The sequence below is a fragment of the Triturus cristatus genome, chromosome 2_2 (genome assembly GCF_964204655.1).
Source record: "Triturus cristatus chromosome 2_2, aTriCri1.1, whole genome shotgun sequence".
Classification (NCBI taxonomy): Eukaryota; Metazoa; Chordata; class Amphibia; order Caudata; family Salamandridae; genus Triturus; species Triturus cristatus.
Genome location: NC_140582.1, coordinates 808,968,264 through 808,990,504, shown reverse-complemented (window position 1 = coordinate 808,990,504; position 22,241 = coordinate 808,968,264). Strand labels below are relative to the sequence as shown.

The 22,241-nt window shown below is 48.9% G+C and overlaps 1 protein-coding gene across 1 annotated transcript in view; it reads left to right on the top strand.

Annotated features, from left to right (window-relative positions):
- Positions 1-22,241, top strand: part of OCIAD1 (OCIA domain containing 1) — a 241,657-nt gene that overhangs the window by 198,971 nt on the left and 20,445 nt on the right. The window contains exons 6-7 of the mRNA XM_085642115.1: positions 1,845-2,047; positions 21,433-21,585. Coding sequence (XP_085498241.1) covers positions 1,845-2,047; positions 21,433-21,585 — 356 coding nt within the window. The remainder of the gene's footprint in view (positions 1-1,844; positions 2,048-21,432; positions 21,586-22,241) is intronic.

Below are 22,241 nucleotides of genomic sequence, written 5' to 3'. Positions count from 1 at the left end.
ACGTGATTTGCCTAGAATCACAGGATGTTAAGCCAACACCAAGACTCGAAGCTGGTTCCCCAGTTCCAAAGTTGGCAGCTCTGGCCATTCAGCCAGATCCTCTCAGCTCTACTCTTTGGGTTCTGATCCCGATTTTTCAGTCTTTGACCCGGGTCTCAGTGAGAGTGGTTATGAAGCTTATTGGTCTCTTGACCTCCTGCATCCTGCTTGTAGACCATGACAGGTGGCACATGCGGGCTCCACAGTGGGATCTTAAGCACCAGTAGGCTTAGCATCAATGGAACGTTTTGGGCTCTCTCGAGGTGTCGAAGGATACGTAAAAGTTCTACAGTGGTGGCTTTTCAACTCCAGTTGGACTGGCGGCAGATCCCTCTACCTACCCCACATCCCTCTACCTACCCCACCCAGAACTGACGATTGTGATGCTTGCATTGTTTCTGCATTGCGAAGGTCATGTGGGAGAGGTGATCTGAGGACTCTGGTTTCCGGCAGACACCCAGCTCCATATCATCTTGTTGAAGTTATGGGCGATTCGCTTGGTATTGAAGAAGTTGCCATTATTGGCAAATAGTGTTATTTGTAGTAAATGTAACCTTTTCATTTTCTGAATGTAATGTATTTTGCTCTCAAGTACAGGCGCTTCGTTATCATTAAGTACATTCACTACTCGCCCCGAGGGACAGGTACTGCCTCATTTACATACCCCACCATCATTGATTGATCCTCACATACCAAGGTTCAAGATTTAACATATGCAAGCAACATTTGCAAGGGATGGTTACTATGACGAGGGTGGCTACTAAATTGCAAGAATACCAAAAATGACTTCTGTATACCAGGGATAGGCACAGTTTATCTGGTAAGGGGACTGTGTTCAATAATGTCTCTGCATACCTGCGATGACCACCAAATGCTATGACTCCTGGCACCGATGTAGCACCAATACTTAGGCAAGCAAGAGTACTTGGCACAGAGCATGAGAAGGTGGCGACTGGTACAGGATGCTGGGTATAATTGCAGAACACAGATCTGCAGTGTGACTGACTTGGGTGGGGCTTGACATCACATGTCCATAGGGCGAGCCACCACTGTCCTTGAGTCCACCTTCACCAATAGGACGTGATGATGTTGCCTGTGTGCAGACTTGGGAGCTGGCACTCTGGAGTTGGAACTGAATGACAGGCAAGCACCGCATTACTGACACACTTCCTGTTGTATAGTCAGTTTCAGAAAGCATAGCATGGAATAATAATAAATTAACCCGTCCGAAAGGCTATTTCAGGTTCACTACAGCCCCTCCTCCAGCGATATGCCATTGGAGTGGTACGAGAGTTACTCACTGGGCAGATGACGTCATTACTGGCATAGTCTTGCAAAGGCAGTCATTCCTAATGCGCTCAGGCTTTAAAATTAAAGTTCTGTAATGGCCTACTTTGGAATGAACAAGGGTATGCAGATGTATAGTTTCTGGAAGTGTCACTTCGCAGTTGTGTAATACCCGTTCACATGTTTCCGTGAATATGTTGTTTGCTTTTCATTGGCTCTTCTTTGGTATCACCTGGGCAACTGAAGTGGATGCACAAGCAATTAGCCGGATCCATCCGTTCATAGTGGAGTGATTTGCGCAGCTAATTTCGAGTCCAGTAGTTCTGATAATGTTCCTGTTTTATAATCTGTTTATAACATGGCCTCTTCGAGCACCACTTAATCCACTAAAACGTTGATTTCTAAAAGGTTAATGCATTTAATTAGTTTCGAATATACCGACGAGGAGAAAAAGTGGTACTGCTGCCAAATTCCTCGAAAACTTTACAAATGCCTGTCGTAATGTGTTCATTTTCTAGGTTTTCGGGCCGAAAGTCGGAGTTTACAGACCCAGAAGGCGCGCAGCAGTTCCCAGCAGCCGCGCCCGCAGCCGAAGCGCCCGCTTCCTCCATGTACACCAGCGAGTACAGCTCGCAGGAGCAGTCGAATTACGAACCGGTGCCCTTCAGCGCCTCCCTCAGCGAGTCCTCCCCCAGCGGGATCTCGGACCACGCGGCACAAGGTAAAGTCCCCGGCAGGAAGTCCAGCTTGGAAGCAAGAGGACACTTGACAACACATGTCTGCCCTGTACTGAGGAACACTTGAAATGGTGCTCTTGTAACTTCAGAGAGGTGCTTCCTGTCCTGTGGCCCCAAGATCTCAGGTCCACAGTGGGCGGCCAGGAACGAGAAGGTTCACAGTAGCAGCCATAAGCCTTAATGGATGATGAAGAGCAGGATGCAAGAGACGCAACCTCTTTCCACCATCCATCCCGCAATACCTTCCTACTCCTTACAGCCGAAGCACAACTTAGAGTTTAATTGCATTAAGAGGTGCCATATAACCAGTCGTTGAGAGGCTACTGGTTAACCGCTTTTCTGTTGGACGAGCTGTTGAGTTTTTACTAGAATACCAAATGGGTTCCATCTGTGAACTGACTGGCGTACCTATGAACGCCAGAGCTACTCTTGCAAGTGAATCATCTCATTAATCATAGCGAGGTGATCAGTGTGTGAAGAATACGTGTTGATCACTTCTGGCTCAATTCCCTAAAGTCTGAGCAGGAAAGTCACAAATGTACACATATAGTCTTACACCTATGATTGGCTTTTATATCTGACGTTCCTGGAATTCGCACATATTCACACCGGGAAATAAAACTCAAAAGGGCATTTTTAATTTTCAGCTTTATTTGTTGCTCTACTAGCACATTCTTTTTGTACTTGGAAAACATTTCCCTACACTTCACCGGTTTTAGGGTGTAGCCTCTCCATTCCGGTATGATATGGAGTTTTGCACTTACCATTAGTAGGTATGAGTGGGAATATTGCTGCTAAACTTGAACGTTTGTAGGTAGTCTCCTAAATTGAGAACCACCAACCCAAACCACCCCCAATTTGCCCATGTGAGCAGGTTTATTCATTCAGAAAAATCTGCCATAGAAATGTAGATTGAATATTTCTAAATTACTGACATGAATTTGCACACGTAAATAAGGATTTTTGCACCCATAAATACCAAATAGATACAAATGTACCGTAGTAAATTTGTCCTATTGTCATTATTATTGACAAATACACACGCGGAACATTTTAAGAGATAACTCGCTGAAAGGACGTTGCAGAAATCATGTGTATAAATAATTGTACTGTAATTTATATTGTATTTTTATATTATAATTGCCCCTCAGAAGGAGGCTGTTTTAGTGCAAGGTATTCAGCAGTAACTTTGTTTGTGCTGATCAACGTTTTTCACATCCCTGCTGCAGAGTTGAAAGCCCTGTAGGTTTGGGGTCTTATTTAATGTCTGAGTGCTCCCATCATTGGCTGTGCTTTTTGAAGACTGATCAGTTGCGCGCATTCCTTCCAGTCTGGTGATCTCACCCATGATCCGTAGAACACTTCATTTCAATGAGTGTAATTCAAATCATCACTCTGCAGATCCTCCCTGGCAGCCAGCGTTTTCCTTGATGCTGTGCCAGATGTTCAGTATTGCAGTTCATAAGTGCAGCCTTCTGACAGGCGCACAGAGGCAGGACCGTTGCATCCTGCATCGCTTCTTGTGTTTCTCGTTTGTTTGGCTCTCCAGTACTTTGCCTGCTCCACTGAGTTCATTAATGCCACTGCCTGAAAACTAGTATTCGTTTTCTTGAAGTCAGGCCATTTGTATCAGATCCCGGCATGGGTTAAATACAAAACAAGGGATTTTGCAGAAGAGCCCACTGGGTGTAGGCTTCTCTGTGTGGGTGCGTGAAGCTCATCTGGTGCTCATGGTAACAACCCAAGTATTGTTCTGTGAACAATGTTACTGTAATTTCTGAAACGCCCCCAGGCGAGCTCAGCAGAACAAGAAACTCTATTATTGACAGCCGGCTGGTTTGCCTTAATCGGTTCTCGATGTACTCGCTGCCTCGCTTATGTGCTTTCTCATTGATGTCACCCACTGGGACCTATGACTAAGTGAAGATGACAGTATGCATGTAGTGGGGTGAGGCGTGTCCCATTCCATTTATGTTGCGATCACATTGATACTATCCAAGGTGTGAGAAAGCACACCTCTGATTACCTCCCAACATTCATAGGATCTGCATATTATATTATCTATCTCAACTCCTTAGCATTGTTTTAGAAGTATAAATGCACTTCCTGTTTGATACTAGAGCTAAAAACCTCTTCATACCCCCCTATGTCCTTTCCCGGTGACATAAGTAGAATCTGCTGCACTGCAGCCTTCTCCGTAAAAGAAGCCGGCTATTGCTGGAGGTAGAATTTTTTCCTTGGGCTAAAATTCCTGTATATGGTAAATCAATTAAAAACTACTGCAACCAGCATGATATTTGAGAAAAAGTAAAGAAAGATGTAAGAAAGTGGATTAATAGTAGGCGATCCTCCTGATGAGTCAGGGCACCGTCTGATTTCATCAGCTCATCTATTCTTTGGTGTACAGCCTGATAGCGAAGTTGGTAGGCCAGAAGGCAGCCCGTATTATTCCCTCGTGTAATATTTTTGCTTTACACGTAACAAGGCATATTCTGCTCTTTCCATTTCGATGGCTTTTCACTGCTTGCAGGCTGCCGTAAGTTGACGATGGATTGCTGCGAACCAATACGCTTATGGGTGGATTTGAGGTCCCTGACCGTAGTCTCAAGCTGTGCTCATTTATTACATCTGTCTGTACTATGGTGTGCTGCTATGGCAATAAACTGACCCCACACCACTGCCTTTAGTGTGTCCCACAATAGCATGATAGATGTAACCGGTGTGTCATTCATAGCTAGAAAGGTGTCTATGGTGGCTTAAATCTCTGTGAGCGTGCTTTCATAGGTGAGGAGCTTAGTGTTAACACACTAAGTTCAGGGGGACGGAGTGAAGCTAAGCGGTGAGTATTGTAGAGTGACAGATGAATGGTCCAAATGAACAGCTACCCCAATGTCTACTGCAGATGTAACCTTGGTGATACGCGGAAAGGTGAGGATAAAATGGATGCGTGCATACGTTTGTTGTGCTGCAGAGAAAAAAGGTGGAGTCATGTACAGCCGGCTGTGTCTGTTGCCATATATCCGTCAACCCTACCTCGGCCAGCCAGTGCCTATCAGCATGGGACAATGCGCCAGTCTGCTCTTTACTTGGGGTAGACCTATCTAACTGGGAATCAACTACTGTGTTTAAGTCCACATCTATAATAATATCCATGTCGGGGGTGGGGAGAATATGACCCAACGTCTCCTTAAGAAAGGTGTCCTGGTGGTCATTAGGGCTGTAGAGGTTGACTAAAGTGATCCTATGTCCCTTTATGTCAATACGCAGCGATAGGAGTCTTCCAGGTATCTCAGTGTGCGTGTCACCCTTCCAGGGAAGTGTTTTGGCGAAAGTATTGCCACACCAGAATTCTTCCCAGGGCCTGATAAGAAATATTGGCAGTCAAACCACTGGGATCATAGCCGCTTCCAATCGGTTTCCTGTATAAAACGCATGTCACATTTGGCCTCTCTGATAAGAGAGAGGAGCGCTAGCCGCTTTACAGGGGCCTAATATAAGGCTGAGTATATTAATCAATGGCAAGGCATTGGATAGGGTCTGGTGAATGCCAAATGGACCTGCGAGTGAGCAAGGGATCCCCGCCAAAATCGCGGTGTGGTGTCTACAAAGGAAGTAAGCATACATAGGTCGTCATACGGAAAAGGGGGGGGGGGTGTGGAGGAAACAAAGAACATTGTAACAAAGCTGTTCCCCGCCTGAGAACACAAGTAATCAAACTTTGAGGGTCCATGTTGTCGGTCCGAGGTATCTCCATCTCAAAGTATTGGAGGAGCTGCACTGTTAAAAACATCAGCTATGGTGGGAGGGATCGTGCCCCGGGACCTAAGACTATCACCAGAAAATAGTTTGGATCGCTATATTGAAGGACCCATATTACAGTTGGGCCGCTTTGAGGTAAAATAGGACTGTTGGTACCTCGGATGCATTATCACGGCTCTGTAGTTGGCGTATCAACTCAGCTCGTTCTCTGTGACTCTCAGTTTCAGAATTCTTGCAGAGTTTGCCTTTCCTCAGGCATGCAGAACGGCCCAGGCATGTGGAAGGGGAAGTTGAACCCTGTGAAGATGGCTGGTCCGGAGGATCCCCAGGCAGCAACCACATATCTATCAGTGAGCGGGCCTCCTCTGAGGCTCGGATACTCTGAGTCTCATTGTTCCAAACAAATTGGAGGTGAAAGGGGTGTCACCATTTGTACCTGACCCCCTTCACGCGGAGAAAGTCCGTTAAGGGTCGAAGGGTTTGGCGCCGTTGTAGTGTCATGGGAGAAAGGTCTTGATACAGCCCAATCTTGAAACCTTCAAAGAAACCAGTAGGCTTGTCAGGCACTGCAGATAGTACGATCTCCTTCTGTCTATTGCACGCAAGTCAGAATGTCTAGTGCTTGTCCTGGGGAGTGGGGGTAGTGGCCTGCCCTGTGAATGCATTCAAGGACGATGTCTTGATCCGTGAGTTCCAGGACTGCATGACGGAAAAGACGAACAGCAAAGTCTTTCAGGTTCCCCAGCACCGCCTGAAGTGAAAGCCCCTTGAACTGGAAATTGGAGCAATGAGAGAGTTTTTCTAAATTCTCCAACTGGTGGTGCATTTCCAGATTCTTGTCCTGCAGTTCAAGGAGTTCTCAGTGGTGACTATCCAGTTCTTCGTCATGGGAATCATATGTTTGTTTGAGCAAGTTCACACCCTGGCCTAAGTCACCGGCATCTCTTCTGAGGTCCTTCACCTCTGACGCTATGGGCAGTTTTGTCTTCTTTGTAGGGGTTTTGGAGAACATGTTTTTAAGGGAATTGTCTTTCTTTGCGTTGCGCTGAGAAGTCATAGTGGCATGAGATGTGGGTCTCCTGTGCCATCGAAGAGATGCAAGCTGGAGCAGGTGAGACGTTGGGCAGCACCCCAGGTACCGCATGGTCAATGAAGATTGAAAGTCTACCAAGGACCCACAGGGCACTAGCTGCTGCCAGTAAAGGACTGGGAGACCAGATCCAGTAGCTGATGGATTGCTCTGCCATGTAGCTCACCCCCAGAGACCCTAGTGTCGTTAGCTGCAAAATGTGTGTCTCCACTGGGCTGGACAATCCCTCCATGGGGTGCCCAAGCGGCGGCAAGTTTTGCCTGTAGGGGGACCCAAAGAAACAGGCGTGAACATTGAGTGAGAGTCTTGGGGTGCCAGAAGGACCTTCCCCGTTCCAAGGCAGGGCGTAGACTAGACTAGGCTATACGGGCCCCCCATGCTGAAGTCTGCCCCAAGGGAGGGAGATGGTGCCTCAAAGCTCTAGGGTGTTCTCAGTTCTCTCTCTCTGCCCTCGAGTAAACATGCAGGCGAGGTAGGTTGCAGCCGGCTCTCCAGCAGGGCCCCCACTTACCAGCACCACTCCCTAAGCGATCAGCAATGTCTCCTCAACACGCCCCACACATGGCCTCCAGGCAGATTTGCTGGCGGAAAACTGCATACAGCATTTTGTTGGTCTCCAACCCAGGCCGCAGACACTACAGGTACGCATTGAGGTGGGAACAGTAGGGCACCGATTCACCATCAGCCAGGAGAGAGGCGTTGCGGTCTGCAAGGACTGCCATCTCAGGTCGCGTATCCACCTACCGTCCCCTGCACTCGGCTGTGCAGGACATGCAGGCAGTCTTGTGTACTCCGGTACTCGCCCGCGTATCGGTCGGCCAGTGCCACTGGAGGCGCGGGCAGTTGCATCTGCTTGTTCGTTGCTGCAGGTTCGGGGGGGACGAGGCAGGTTCTAGACATCCAAAGACAGGCATAGGGCTTGAAGCGCTCGCCATTCTGAGAGAGCTTCCACCAGGCCTCGTTGGGCTGTAAAGGTGCTGCAGGGCTCGCCACTGAGATTGGAGCCACTCGGGCTCTGGGCTGCAGTCTTGCAATAAATTATATATGCAGACCCGGTCTTAGAGGGCCGCAGGAGCAACTGGATATGCTCTGATGCAGAGGGCAGGCAGCGGAGATCTGGGAAAATCTGGGTGCCATCCTGAACACACTCCCTAGGGCAGACCTTAGGGGTGATGTATAAGGTATAGAAAGGTGGTTTGGGGCTTTGGGAATACTTTTAATTCCAAAGTCGAATTTGGACATAGTTTTATTTTAAAACCAGCCTGCAAGGCAGACCTGACTTTACAATGACACCAGACACAATAGCAGTGCACAGTTAAGTGCATTAAGTTCACTGGGGTCTCTAAACCTACATGTACCACCATATACTAGGAACTTAACTTACAGGTAGGTTTTCTTGGCCAATTAGAATTATACCAATTATCTTATATCTTTAAGATAACAGAGCGCCGACCCTGGGCTTAGCAGAGCCAAGGGCACTTTGAGTCCGTAACCACCAGCATCAGTGAAAAATTGGGGTTATTAGGGTCAAAAGGATAACTTTCCTACAAAAGGTTTCCACCTCCACCATCTCAAAACGTGCAAGTAGAGAGTACCTGGTACACATCGTGCACCCTTCCTGCAGCTCTCATAAGGACAGACACACCAAATCAAGCTTCTTTGATTTGGTTCTGTGTTTTTTTCTCCGTCTCTTCCGTACTATAACTTTGTCTAACTTGTTATATGCATAGTTGTTGGGAAGGGAACTAAGGTGATAGGACCTACTCACCTATAGCAAGCCTTCTGCCTCCAAATTAGCACTCAGGATGTCCAGCAGTGAAATGTATACTGATCCACTATAACAGAAGGATACAGGGAGGCTGTAACTTAACCCAGGCATGCAGTCGTTGTGGTCTTATGAACTCACCCTACCTCGCCTGCACATAGAACCCACCCTGTTCTGTGTAGAGTGGTAACTGATGTCCATCGAATCAAGGCTGAGAATAGTCTGTAACTGAAATTGTTGGTGTGCACGCGAGCGCCCGAGGCGTGGATACTGTCGGAACTGAAATTGTAGACTGGCTTGTGTCAGAAATATTATATAACTTCCCTTGCAAATATCCATGTCTTTGGCAGTACCGAGAAATGGTATCTGCTCATTACTGATGTGCCATACCTGCAGCATCTCACCATCACATGGTGGCACTTTACATCGCATGAAGGTTAATACCACATTATCTTTGTTTAATAGCCAGTTTATGTGCTGTTGATTGCTCATGAAAGAAAAATATACCAAGTATCCAAAAGCACAGCAGTGAATCAGAGATGTCACAGGAATGAGTCCTTAATAGAAATTATTCTCTTTGCTGTGGTAGACAAACCAGTGTAGAAAGTTATTTAGTAAAGATGTCTTGTAATAGGTTAAACTTTTCCGTTAGTATAGTAAAGCTGAAAGCGGATCCATGTCCATTATGAAATACTTTTACTGAAAGGATGTAATAATGTGCGTGGGGACATTAGGCAGTGCTTTTCCTTCCTGTGTCCTTAAACAAAACAAGGTTATAAGGAGTTTGTCCAGCGGCCCATAGCTTTGCGGCTTGCTAATCAATGGCATGGTGGTGCTGTGACTGCAAGCTTACACTACAACAGCCAGGCTACAGAGGGTAGGCCAGAAACCATGGTTTGCACTGCCACTCTAGCGCATGATATGACAGATGCGGCAGTCCACAAGTGGCATTTGAGTTCCAGTCACTTTTTACACTATATTCTAGGGACTTTTTAGGCAAGTTAAATATCTCAATCAGGAATAAACCAATTTAGCCATGGTTAAACGGCAAGTACAAATACTTTATTACTGGTTAGCAGGGGGAAAATGCACAGAGCTATAAACCCAGCAAAAACTTCGGGTCTAACAAAAGGTGAATAATCTGGGGTGATCGTCGTCGTCAGACTGCTCCCCCACAGATCCTGCCTGTGATCTCGCAGAACCATCAGAATTCCTACACCGATCATGTAACAAAGGAAGCCGGGGTTTGAATCCTGGCCTCGGCTCATCATCATGTGAATCCCGGCAAATGTCCCTGTGCTAAGAAAAAATAAAACACGGTGTCTGTTGTGAAGTTGTCCTTTGGCAAGGTTCGCACTGTGCAAGACTGTCAAAAATAAAAAGTGGATTCCGCCTGTCAGCTATGATCTAATCTCATCCTCCAAGAATTAAAGACAAAGCATGAATCTTTGAAACCAGTGTAGAAAGTTATTTAGTAAAGATGTCTTGCAATAGGTTAAACTTTTCCGTTGGTCTAGTAAAGCTGAAAGCGGATCCATGTCCATTATGAAATACTTTTACTGAAAGGATGTAATAATGTGCGTGGGGACATTAGGCAGTGCTTTTCCTTCCTGTGTCCTTAAACAAAACAAGGTTAAAAGGAGTTTGTCCAGCAGCCCACAGTCTTGCGGTTTCGCTAATCAATGGCATGGTGGTGCTGTGACTGGGTTATTTTACAAAGCGAAGCAGGAAATCCCGCTATTGTGTCTGTAATCATGCATGCCATTATAAAATTGCAGACTTGAACGAAGATAGGGATCTCGGAAAAAAATGCGGTGGCGCCCTTTAAATGTTGCTACACCAGCTGCTCCCGGGCCACGTGGAAAAAGTTCATAAATTGTGTAACTCACCTTTGGGAATGTTTTAGTCACAGGTATCACCAAGTTTCTCCAGTGGATTTGGAGACAATGTGTATGGTATCAAATTAGCTGATAACACTCAAAGGGTCATATGTACTAAATTGTGTTGCAGTTTCATGCAAATCGGCCTGTTTGCGACCGCAACAAAGCATTGCATCCCAAATTGTGAATCGATAACATGTTACCGAATCACAATTTTGAATGGCGAATACGTACAGAAATACAGGTGCAAAACACAATTCTTTTTTACTGATTACTGACAAGGCAGTGGTAATCATTCGCTACTGAGAAAGGGTCCCCAAGGGACCCTTCAAGGGACCCTTTCCACTTTGAGAATGTAAAAAAATTATTTCCTAAGAGCAGGCAGGGGTCCCACGGACCACTGCCATCTCATAAATAAAAATGAAACTTAAAAGTTTAATTTTCTAGTCTTTAAATGCATCCTGTTTTCCCTTGAGGAAAACGGGCTGCAGTCCACCATCCCTGTGACCATCATTCCTAATGGGTTTCAAACTGCAACCTATCTCATCAATATTCATGGGGTAGGTCGATTTTTGACACACTAGGAATCGCTTTTTAATATTTAATATTTGTAAGTTTTCTTACAATAGGAATTGTGATTTCCTAATGGTTATTCAGTTAGATTCGCAGTTAGGAAATCACAATTCCTACTTTTTGTACATATGGCCCAAAGTTCACAGTGTAGATTGTTTCCGTTGCATTACATTCGTAGAGTCAAAAGTCCCTGACTCGGTGGCCATGGATCGCCTGCTCCTCATTTCCTTCTCGTTCTAACCAATACAGATGTTTTCCAGTGCAGGGGATGTATGTTCAGAGTTCCCTTACATGTTCCCTACATGATTTTATCTGTGGCTCATCAAACGATTGCATGACTGTTGGGTGATGGCAATGCATCCAATGGATGACTACCATCGTCCTGACAATCCATTGCATAACTGGTTACTAGAAGCTGATTAATAGTAGCAGGGTGAAGGCTATTTTACCTGGCCCCTGAAGTGGGTGAACAAACAAATTACCAGGATGATCCAAGCCAAGGGTCAGAGGCTAAGAGCCTGCGTACAAACCAAGCCTCAAAAATACTTGCCATGTAAATCATGCAACACACTTCATGTTAGAATATGATGAGCTGTCTTCAAAACTCAAAAAGTGTATTTCTTTAACACTCCGCATTTCACCTTAGTACATCATGTTACATCCCTGCATTGAGAAGTATTTATTAAAGGTGAGCGTATTTAAATATGAACTGCGAAACATTCCTGCTACTGCCCTGACGACAATGCTATTAGTAAACTAAGAAGCAAGTTAGTTGTCATGCGCACCTTAAATGTTACCTAGATTCTTACTATAAGATGCTCTCATATGTGATAATGACTAAGAAGGGAGGCTTGCTGAACCTAAGTATTTGCCTAGGATCACACAGTTTGATCAAGCACGGCAGCTGGTATTGATCCTAGATTATCAAGTGTCCCACTGCAATTCAGCTACTAGACCAGTATCTCTTTCTGACATCAAAGATTCATGCTTTGTCTTTAATTCTTGGAGGATGAAATTAGATCATAGCTGACAGGCGGAATCCACTTTTTATTTTTGACAGTCTTGCAGAGTGTGAACCTTGCCCAAGGACAACTTCACAACAGACACAGTGTTTTATTTTTTCTTAGCACAGGGACATTTGCCGGGATTCACATGATGATGAGCCGAGGCCAGGATTCAAACCCCGGCTTCCTTTGTTACATGATCGGTGTAGGAATTCTGATGTTTCTGCGAGATAACTCCAGATGTTTCACCTTTTGCTAGACCCTAAGTTTTTGCTGGGTTTATAGCTCTGTGCATTTTCCCCCTGCTAACCAGTAATAAAGTATTTGTACTTGCCGTTTAACCATGGCTAAATTGGTTTATTCCTGATTGAGATATTTAACTTGCCTAAAAAGTCCCTAGAATATAGTGTAAAAAATGAACCCAGTGACTGGAACTCAAATGCCACTTGTGGACTGCAGCATCTGTTATATCATGCGCTAAAGTGGCAGTGCAAACCATGGTATCTGAAAGAAACACGTTAGTTAGATTCCTCACCTTAGAATATCCCCAGGCGTCAGACTGGATCCGGAAGATTTTTCGTCAGCAATACCCCTTGCGCGTCGCTAGGCGTCGTCTGCGGCTCCGCGTCCGTCGTCGGCGTCGTGCGCCGGAATGACGTCGTCGGAGTACTTAGACGCCGCCCTCGCGCGCTGATGTCAGTTCTTCTTTTTTCCGCGCCATTAAGCGCAGATCCGGGAGAGCTACCCCTTTTAGTCTTTTTTGACTAAGTTTTTTGATCCTTTTTGATCTTGTCTCGACTCCGGTGCCGGTAGGATGCCTGGTTTTAAAGCCTGTGCTGACTGCAACCGCTTGATGTCGGTTACGGACCATCACCGCCGGTGCCTTTACTGCTTGGGCCTCGACCACGACGCGGCGTCGTGTTCGGACTGCAAGGCCCTGACCTCGAAGGCTAGACGGGAGCGGTCCCGTAAGCTTCTCGAGCTTCACCACTCGGCTCCGCGCCCCTCTCGATCCCGGTCCAGGAGGAGGTCCAAGGATCGGTCGCGGAGCCGCAGCCGACGTCATCATCGATCGTCTGGCTACAAGTCTTCGGGTAAGTCGAAGCACTCCAAGACGTCCAAGAGGCGACACCGCTCTTCGGACTCCCCTCGTCGGTCGCGCGACTCGGCCGAGGGTCAGGGTGGTTCCACCCCCGCGGCTCCAGCGGAGTCGCAGGCGCCGCGCAAGTCCCCATACCCGCCGGTCCCTGGGACTGACGCGACGCCGGCGGAAGTCAGTGCCTTCCTCTCGGCCATGAGGAACCTGGCTCCGCCGTCGACGCCCGCTGGCGCGCCTTCGGGCCCCGCGGACCCGACTGGGCAACCTTGCCTGCCGGCGGCTCCGGCCCCGGCGCCGTAGACGGCGCCGGCCTCGACGCTGCAAGTGCCCAAGGGACCCGTTCCCAAGTCCCCGCCGACGCCGGTTGACCTCGTCACGCCTCCTCCGCCGGCGTCGACACCGGTACCACCTCCGACGCCGGCTCCGCTCGGCGTCGAGCCCCAGTTCAGCCCGGGCCCGGCGCCGTTACGGCGTTGATGTACGCCGCGTTCGGCGCCGCTGGAGACACATTATGTCTATCGCCCGGCTCCGATCCTTCCTCCTGCATACCAGGAATTGGATGACGGGGGCGAATGGGAGGGATCCGAGGATCCTATGGCTGTTCAGGCTCAGCTGTCACAGGACTGGGCAGATGAACTGGGGGAGGCCAGTGGTCTGGATACCTCTCCAGACACTGGATTCATCTCTCCTCCGACTGTGACTTCGGAGGAGGGTGCTGCTTTCTCTGTGGTGCTGCGCAAGGCGGCCGCAGCCCTTGGGCTCGAGCTACGTGCCGTGGCTGTGAGGACTAACGTCCTCACTGAGGTGCTTCAGTCTGCAGCAAGCTCCACTGAGCCTCTGCTGCAATTCAATGAGGCCCTCATTGACGTTCTGCAGGGCACCTGGTCCAAGCCCTCCACAGTTCCTCCTGTGGACAGGAACGTCGCCAGGCGCCACCGCCCTGCTCCGGGCGACCCCAGTTTTCTGTCCCAACACCCTACCCCCGAGAGCCTGGTTATCCAGGCCTCTACCTCCCGATCCTCCTTCCCGACCGCTCCGCCGGACCGGGATTCCAAGAGACTGGAACAGTTTGGCAAAAAGCTGTTCTCCTCCCTTAGTTTGGGCCTGCGGTCCTTGAACACCGCCTGTCTCTTGGACCGTTATTCCCACTCTCTGTGGGATACGGTGGAGGACGTGCTGCCCCTGTGTCCGGAGGAGGTCCAGACACGACTTACCCAGGCTCTGGCCGATGGGAGGGATGCAGCACGACATGCTATCCGATGTGGGCTTGACACTACGGACTCGCTGGGTAGGGCGATTTCTACCACGGTGGCGCTTAGACGTCACGCCTGGCTGCGGTCCACGTCCTTTTCGGGTGATGTCCAGAGCACTCTCATGGACATGCCCTTTGATGGCACTCGCCTTTTTGGCGAGAAAGCGGACAGTGCGCTGAATCGCTTTAAGGACTCCCGGGCTACGGCCAAGTCCTTGGGCCTCTCGGCCCCGCGGTCGCAAACTTCTGCCTTTCGCCCCTTTCGTGGCCAAGGAAGGGGTGCCTCCTCGCGTACGCCTAGCCACCAGCCGCAGAACAAACCTGCGTGCGGTCGCGGACGTGGTTTCCGCCGAGGCGGTTCTGGAGGTCGACGCGGTCAGCCCACATCCACCCCGGCAGCATCCGCCTCAAAGCCTTCCTAGTCCGAGCTTTCAGGCCCATTCCACGCCAGTGGGCGGCAGAGTTCACCATCACCTGCTCCACTGGCTGTCCATCACATCGGACAGGTGGGTGCTGCAAATCGTCCGAAGGGGCTACTCCCTCCCCTTTGAGACGACCCCTCCAGCCATGCCACCGCAGCACCACCGTATCTCGGGGGATCATTTGAATCTTCTCCACGAGGAAGTTTCGGCCCTCTTTGCCAAGGGGGCCGTCGAGCACATTCCGAGCCCAGAAGTAGGTCGTGGTTGTTATTCCCACTACTTTCTGGTTCCCAAGAAGGGCAAAGGAGGCCTACGCCCTATCTTGGACCTCCGGAACGTCAATGCCTTCCTCCGGAAGGAAAGGGTCAAGATGTTAACTTTGGCTCAGGTTCTAGCTGCCCTAGACCCGGGACACTGGATGGTAGCGTTGGACTTGCAGGACGCATATTTCCACATCCCCGTCCTGCCGGCCCACCGGCGTTACCTGCGGTTCACGGTGGGTCAAGAGCACTTTCAGTTTACCGTGCTCCCCTTCGGCCTTACCAGTGCCCCTCGGGTGTTCACGAAAGTGATGGCGGTGGTCGCAGCTCATCTGCGCAGATCAGGTGTTCCAGTCTTCCCCTATCTCGACGACTGGTTGTTGAAGGCGGGCTCGCCCCAGGCAGTCGTCTCCCACCTCCAGACTACGGCGGATCTCCTGCATTTGCTGGGATTTTCCATCAACGTGCCGAAGTCACACCTGAGTCCCTCTCAGAAGCTCCTCTTCATCGGAGCGGTTCTCGATTCGGCGCAGTTCCGGGTCTATCCACCGGAACAGCGGATCCGGGATATTCAGGCCCTGATTCCCATCTTTCGGCCTCTATCCTGGGTTTCGGTCAGGCTAGTGTTGCGGCTTCTGGGGCTGATGGCCTCCTGCATCCTACTAGTGCATCACGCCAGGCGGCACATGCGGGCTCTGCAGTGGGACCTGAAGTTTCAGTGGGCCCAGCATCACGGCAACCTGTCCGACCATGTCTTGATCTCGGAGGGCACTGCACAGCAGTTGCAGTGGTGGCTCACGGACCGCGATTGGGTCAAGGGCAAGAGCCTCTCCCTTCCCCAACCGGGGCATGTCGTAGTGACAGATGCGTCCCTCCTGGGATGGGGTGGCCATATGGGAGAGGCGGAGATCAGAGGCCTCTGGTCTCCGGCGGAGTCTCGTCTCCACATCAACCTGTTGGAGTTGAGAGCGATCCGACTTGCACTGAAAGCCTTCCTTCCCTCTGTCAGGGGAAGTGTCGTGCAGGTGTTCACGGACAACACCACCGCCATGTGGTATTGCAACAAACAGGGCGGGGTGGGGTCGTGGACCCTTTGTCAGGAGGCTCTGCGCCTCTGGACATGGCTGGAACACCAGGGCGTCACCCTAGTAGTTCAACATCTGGCGGGCTCTCTGAACGCCAGAGCAGACGAACTCAGCCGCTGGTGCATGATGGATCACGAATGGCGTCTGAACTCCGAAGTGGCGCAAGGTCTCTTTCAGCAGTGGGGAGAGCCTTGGTTAGATCTATTCGCCACCGAAGAGAACGCGCAATGTCAGCAGTTCTGCGCGTTGGAATTTCCAAGGCGGCACTCGCTCGGCGACGCTTTTCGTCACGAGTGGAGTTGCGGTCTGTTGTACGCCTTTCCGCCTATACCACTTCTGCCCAGAGTGTTGAAGAAGATCAGGCACGACCGGGCCCAAGTCATCTTAGTGGCTCCGGATTGGGCACGAAGGTACTGGTATCCCGAGCTACTCAGTATGTTGACCGATCCTCCGATACGTCTGCCCCTTCGGGAGGATCTTCTGTCGCAACAGCAGGGGGCGGTCCTACACCCGAACCTGTGCAGCCTCCACCTCCATGCGTGGAGATTGAGCGGCGGCAGTTGATGCCATTTGACTTGCCTCCTGAAGTCTGTGATTTCATTCTGTTAGCCAGGCGTCCCTCCACAAAGACGGTATACGCCTGCCGGTGGAACAAATTTGTGGCATGGTGCACAGCAAAGGCTGTGGATCCCCTTTCCGCCCCTCTTTCTGAGGTTCTCCTCTTTCTTCTTTCTTTGGCCCGGCAGGGCTCTGCCCTGGGCACCTTAAAAGGTTATCTTGCTGCCATCTCTGCCTTCTTGCGGCTTCCTGATCAGCCTTCTCTTTTCAAGTCCCCTGTAGTTACACGCTTTCTAAAAGGCATTACTCACACGTTCCCTCCTGTCCCTTTTGTAATGCCTCAGTGGGACTTGAATCTTGTTCTCACATTTCTAATGTGCGCTCCCTTTGAGCCTCTTCATAATTGTCCTCTTCGTCTGCTGACGCTTAAGACTGCTTTTCTGGTAGCCATCACCTCGGCTAGACCGGTGAGTGAGCTCCAGGCTTTATCATCAAAGCCTCCTTTTCTCTCTGTTCATCCGGACAAGGTTGTCCTTCGGCCTCGTCCCTCCTTTCTTCCGAAAGTGGTGACCCCCTTTCATCTTGGGCAGTCTGTCACCTTGCCCACCTTCTTTCCGCCTCCGCATCCTTCCAAAGAGGAAGAGAGGCTCCACCGTCTGGACCCAAAACGTGCGCTCTCCTTTTATCTGGACCGCACAAAGCAGTTCCGGGTGGACGACCAACTTTTCGTTGGATACCTGGGTGCTAAGAAGGGGAAAGCTGTGCACAAACGGACCATCTCTCGGTGGGTCGTTTTGTGCATCAAAATTTGTTACTCCTTGGCAAAAAAGGACCCTCCTGTTGGGCTGCGCGCCCATTCTACTCGGGCCACGGCGGCTACTACTGCTTTGGGACGGGGTGTCCCTTTGCAGGACATCTGTCAGGCGGCAACGTGGGCTTCGCTACACACGTTTGCCGGGCATTATTGCCTTGACAGCCAAGTCCGGAGGGATGGCTTCTTTGGCCGTTCTGTCCTCCAGGACTTTCTGGTGTGATCTTGGTTCGCAGACCCACCACCGGGGATGGTATTGCTTGGGTATCTATTCTAAGGTGAGGAATCTAACTAACGTGTTTCTTTCAGATGAACAAGTTACTTACCTTCGGTAACGATGTATCTGTAAGAAACATTAGTTAGTTAGATTCCTCACCGACCCACCCATCCTCCCCGTTCTGCGAACTGACATCTAGGGTTAAGGTTATCCTTTTCAGGCCCCTAGATTTTATTTTTGGCACCAGTGTCGGTCTTTGCATGGCTCTGCGTTCCTGGCACGGAAAGCTATGTACAAGAACTGACGTCCGCGCGCGAGGGCGGCGTCTAAGTACTCCGACGACGTCATTCCGGCGCACGACGCCGACGACGGACGCAGAGCCGCAGACGACGCCTAGCGACGCGCAAGGGGTATTGCTGACGAAAAATCTTCCAGATCCAGTCTGACGCCTGGGGATATTCTAAGGTGAGGAATCTAACTAACTAATGTTTCTTACAGATACATCGTTACCAAAGGTAAGTAACTTGTTCTTCCGGCCTGCCCTCTGTAGCCTGGCTGTTGTAGTGTAAGCTTGCAGTCACAGCACCACCATGCCATTGATTAGCAAACCGCAAAACTATGGGCCGCTGGACAAACTCCTTATAACCTTGTTTTAATTAAGGACACAGGAAGGAAAAGCACTGCCTAATGTCCCCACACACATTATTACATCCTTCCTTTTAAATATTAGTCACCCCTGTGCATGCATTGTATCCCACAAGACAGGGTGCATCGTTTTTAAAAGAGACTAAGTAAAAACATGAATATTACCCTTTCCCTACAGTGACAAGACCCAAATTGTTATTTTCACGGTGGCAGGCTTAGCTGTCCAACGTAGGAAAGAGTATTGTATCCCCAGAGTGAGACTAGCTAGAAAAATAATAAAACCGCTATTTTCAATGGTTATTAAAAATCCAATTCAATAGTGAAGTCGATTTTGTAATACATATTAAGGAAAAGCACTTTTTATAAAGTTACCGTTTACCTACCTGAACTGTCAGATGGCTAATTATCATAAGTCTCTGCCATCTCTCAGCCAGAGCTCAGTCTTGATTAGGTGTGAAATGTCTCCCAGGAGAAAACAGTGGGCTGACTTGAATGCCTCTGAACTCCACTGAATATGCAGGGGTCGGGGCTGTGGGCCTCTTTTTCAAAGCACAGTGTCAGTTCCTGCTTCCGGTCTGTTGAGCCACATGCAACACGTGGGGCACACTTGAAAGGAAGAGAACAGGATGCCAAGACAATTCTTGTGGATCCCCCTTCGTCTGGTTGCTGAAAGACCATGCTTTTGTCCTACCAAACTTCTGTCTCTGGACCTCAGCCCTCAGAGCACAAGTTTAGTGTGGCCGAAGGCTTTTGCCATCTTGAAGATACTCTAACACATGGCATCATGATCCTGTATGCAGTGACGTAGCTAGGGCTTTTGATGCCTGGGGTGATACCTCTGTTTGGGGGTGGGGGCAGGAGTGGCTAACGAACGCCCATGCCGAGGGGGAGGAGGGGTTGGTGGAGGTTGCGGGCAACAGTGAGTGGGTGGGGGGACTTACATGGCGCTTGTGGCTCCCTCACAAAAATGTGACGCCAGGGGCGGAACACCTTACCCCTCCCCCTCCCTCCTCCCCCCCCCAGCTACACCACTGCCTGTTGCATGAAGACAAACAGGAACTACTGAAAACTTGGGTACCGTTGGCCCGGTAACTTTTAACTCATTGGTTAGGATTTGCCCAGGAGTGAATCAGCCCCCCTAACAGGTTCCAGGAATAAATGTGCCACCTCTAGACACCTATTTCAGAATACTTCTAAACCTGTGGAAGAACAGAAGAGGACTGGAACTTATACTTTTGAACTGAGAGGAGCCCTGAAGGACCTGAGCTGCTCCCCATTGTACCCACGACAAAGACGTGGGCTCCAAGCATCAGTTGACTGGCCTTCTGTGTGGCTATAGAGAAATCAGAAGCTGCAAGAAGCCTTTTCTTGGAAATACTCCTTTGCCCAGAGGCAGTTGGGCCCCCTCTATTGGCCTCTGCCTGACAACCTATGATATCTGCCTCCTGCGGTGTCCTGGGGACCTTAGATGTGTATTCCTGTGATGGTTGGGTCTTCAATTAGAAGATAAAATCTTTGAGTATACACCTGGTTGTCCAGCATAGCAAACAACCCAGTCCCCATCACCCCACTATGCTCTGTGTTGGCCCATCTATCGGTAGGCCCTTGGCCACTGGATCCTGACCTCACGACTGGCCATAAGGCCTTTTGGCCTCCTTATCACTCTGCAGTAACTAATTTTAAGTTCAGAGCCAAACTGTCCGCTATCAGCAGCAAGATTACATTTGTTGGTTTCAAAAGCTGTTGGCCCATGTCGCTATGGTAAGTGTGACCTGAGGTACTGAAGTTCCAGTTTACAAGGAGTCCCTACACATAAACCAGACCATGGACCAGGTTGCTCTATGTATATTTAGGTTAACCCTCATACCATGTCCTTTGAGTTAGGGCTTGGCTGCCCGATGAAGCTATCCTGGTGAGGAATTTAGTTCCAAATTCAGTACCCACCATCTTGGGCAGGAGGGATCACATTCCCTTTCATCTTTGGTCTCTATATCTTCAAGGATACTGTACCAAAATTGACAACCTCACCACCGAAATGCTTTCATGTTGCAAAATACACCTATTATGATCGAATCGTCTTCAGTAGCATTTTCTAAATGCCCAAAAACATGTTCTTAACCTTCCCCTCCATCTTATCCTGACTTTTACTTTTTTCGGTGCTTTTCCATGGAGTTTCTCGGTCCCCACCCCTCACAGTCTTCTGCGTGTCACTGACTTTCAGTCGGAAAGAAAGAGAAACCGCTGAGTCCCAAACCTTGACCCTTTAATTGCAACCTTCCATCGAGCCACCAAGAGTGGAGTACTACAGTCCAGGCAAGGTCTATTAACTGAATGACAGTGGACGTTTTATTGCCTTATTTTCTCAACTCAAACTGCTCATTAACGCTTGTGCCTGACCGCTGTTTTGAGTGCACTTGTTACTTTTTTTTCGCTGATACAAATTGTGAATTTGACGTGTTTCTTATATCATAAAAGTGTCTCTGAAGACAGGCTGTGCGCCTCACGCGTACATTCAGCATGAGACCTTGGCTTTGTGAGGAAATGAACTCATTCTGGGAGTTACCGCTCCATGTTAATGTCGCTATGGTGACGGTGTTCTGTAGCATCATGTCCATAATTAGCCAGTGATCAATTCTACGTCTAAATCCTTCAATCATTTTCACTCTGTGCCACATTAACAATATCATGTTCTCTTATTTGCATTATTTGTTTTGCTCTTTTTTTTGATAATTGAAACACTGGATAGAATATCCATGTCGTGTGGAAATCTATATTCACATTTGTTTCTGATAAACCACTTTGAAAAAAAATTACCGTGGGAAATAAAATAACTTCAGTTAAAAATACTTTTGCTTTCTGTAATGCTCATGTGGTTGGCCGCTCTCCAAGGTCTGGTGTTTTTGACTGTTAGTGTTGCAAGCATCCTGTTAACTGCTTTTGTCTCGACAGAACCCACCCCGTTCCTGGAAGATGCGCCCAAGAGAAAGCCAGTCACGTATGACGAGTTAAGGAGCAAGAACAGGGACACCTATGAAGTGGCTGCCACACACAGGGGTGAAGCCCCTGCCAGGCCTCCACAGGAGAGACCTCCCAGGACCCAAGGTAACCCTGCAATGTGCCTGCAAAATGTGTATTTCTACAGTGTGAAAGCCTCACAGCTACAGCACAGGCAGTCTCAATAGACTTTTGGACATCAAGCCAAAATGGTGTATTCCTCTACAGCATTAGCATGGAAACTATACTTGGCTCTGCAGGAACTGCTTCAGTCCAGTAAAGGTCTCTAGCCACGTTAGTTTCAAGATTGTTAAAAAAAAAAAAAAGGTTCTCATTTCCAAAGCGCAATACATCAGGCAGCTGAAACATGCTGTCCAAAAACGAGTCCCCATGGCAAAATGTTGGCCTTCATATACTAGCAGTAATTTTTGGCACATAGACGAGAGCTGTACTGTTTTAGGTTGGCTCAGATTTCGTTGTTACCCTTACAGTAAATTAACTCCCTAGCTGACCCTGCATCACCACATCTCTTAGAAGACTTAACTATTTGGGATTTCACCAAGACAGCCATTTTAGATTGTTGATTAATTCTCCTGCCCCAGGATAAGAAAGATGCAATAAAAACAGATGATGGATAGAATGCTGAGCCAATCAAATATTCACCCCCAGTCACACAGATCTGGGTTAAATCCATCGTTTTTTTGCACACCACGCCATTTCAGTTTGGACCCAGCCATATGCAAATCAGACTTGACCCTGCCCTC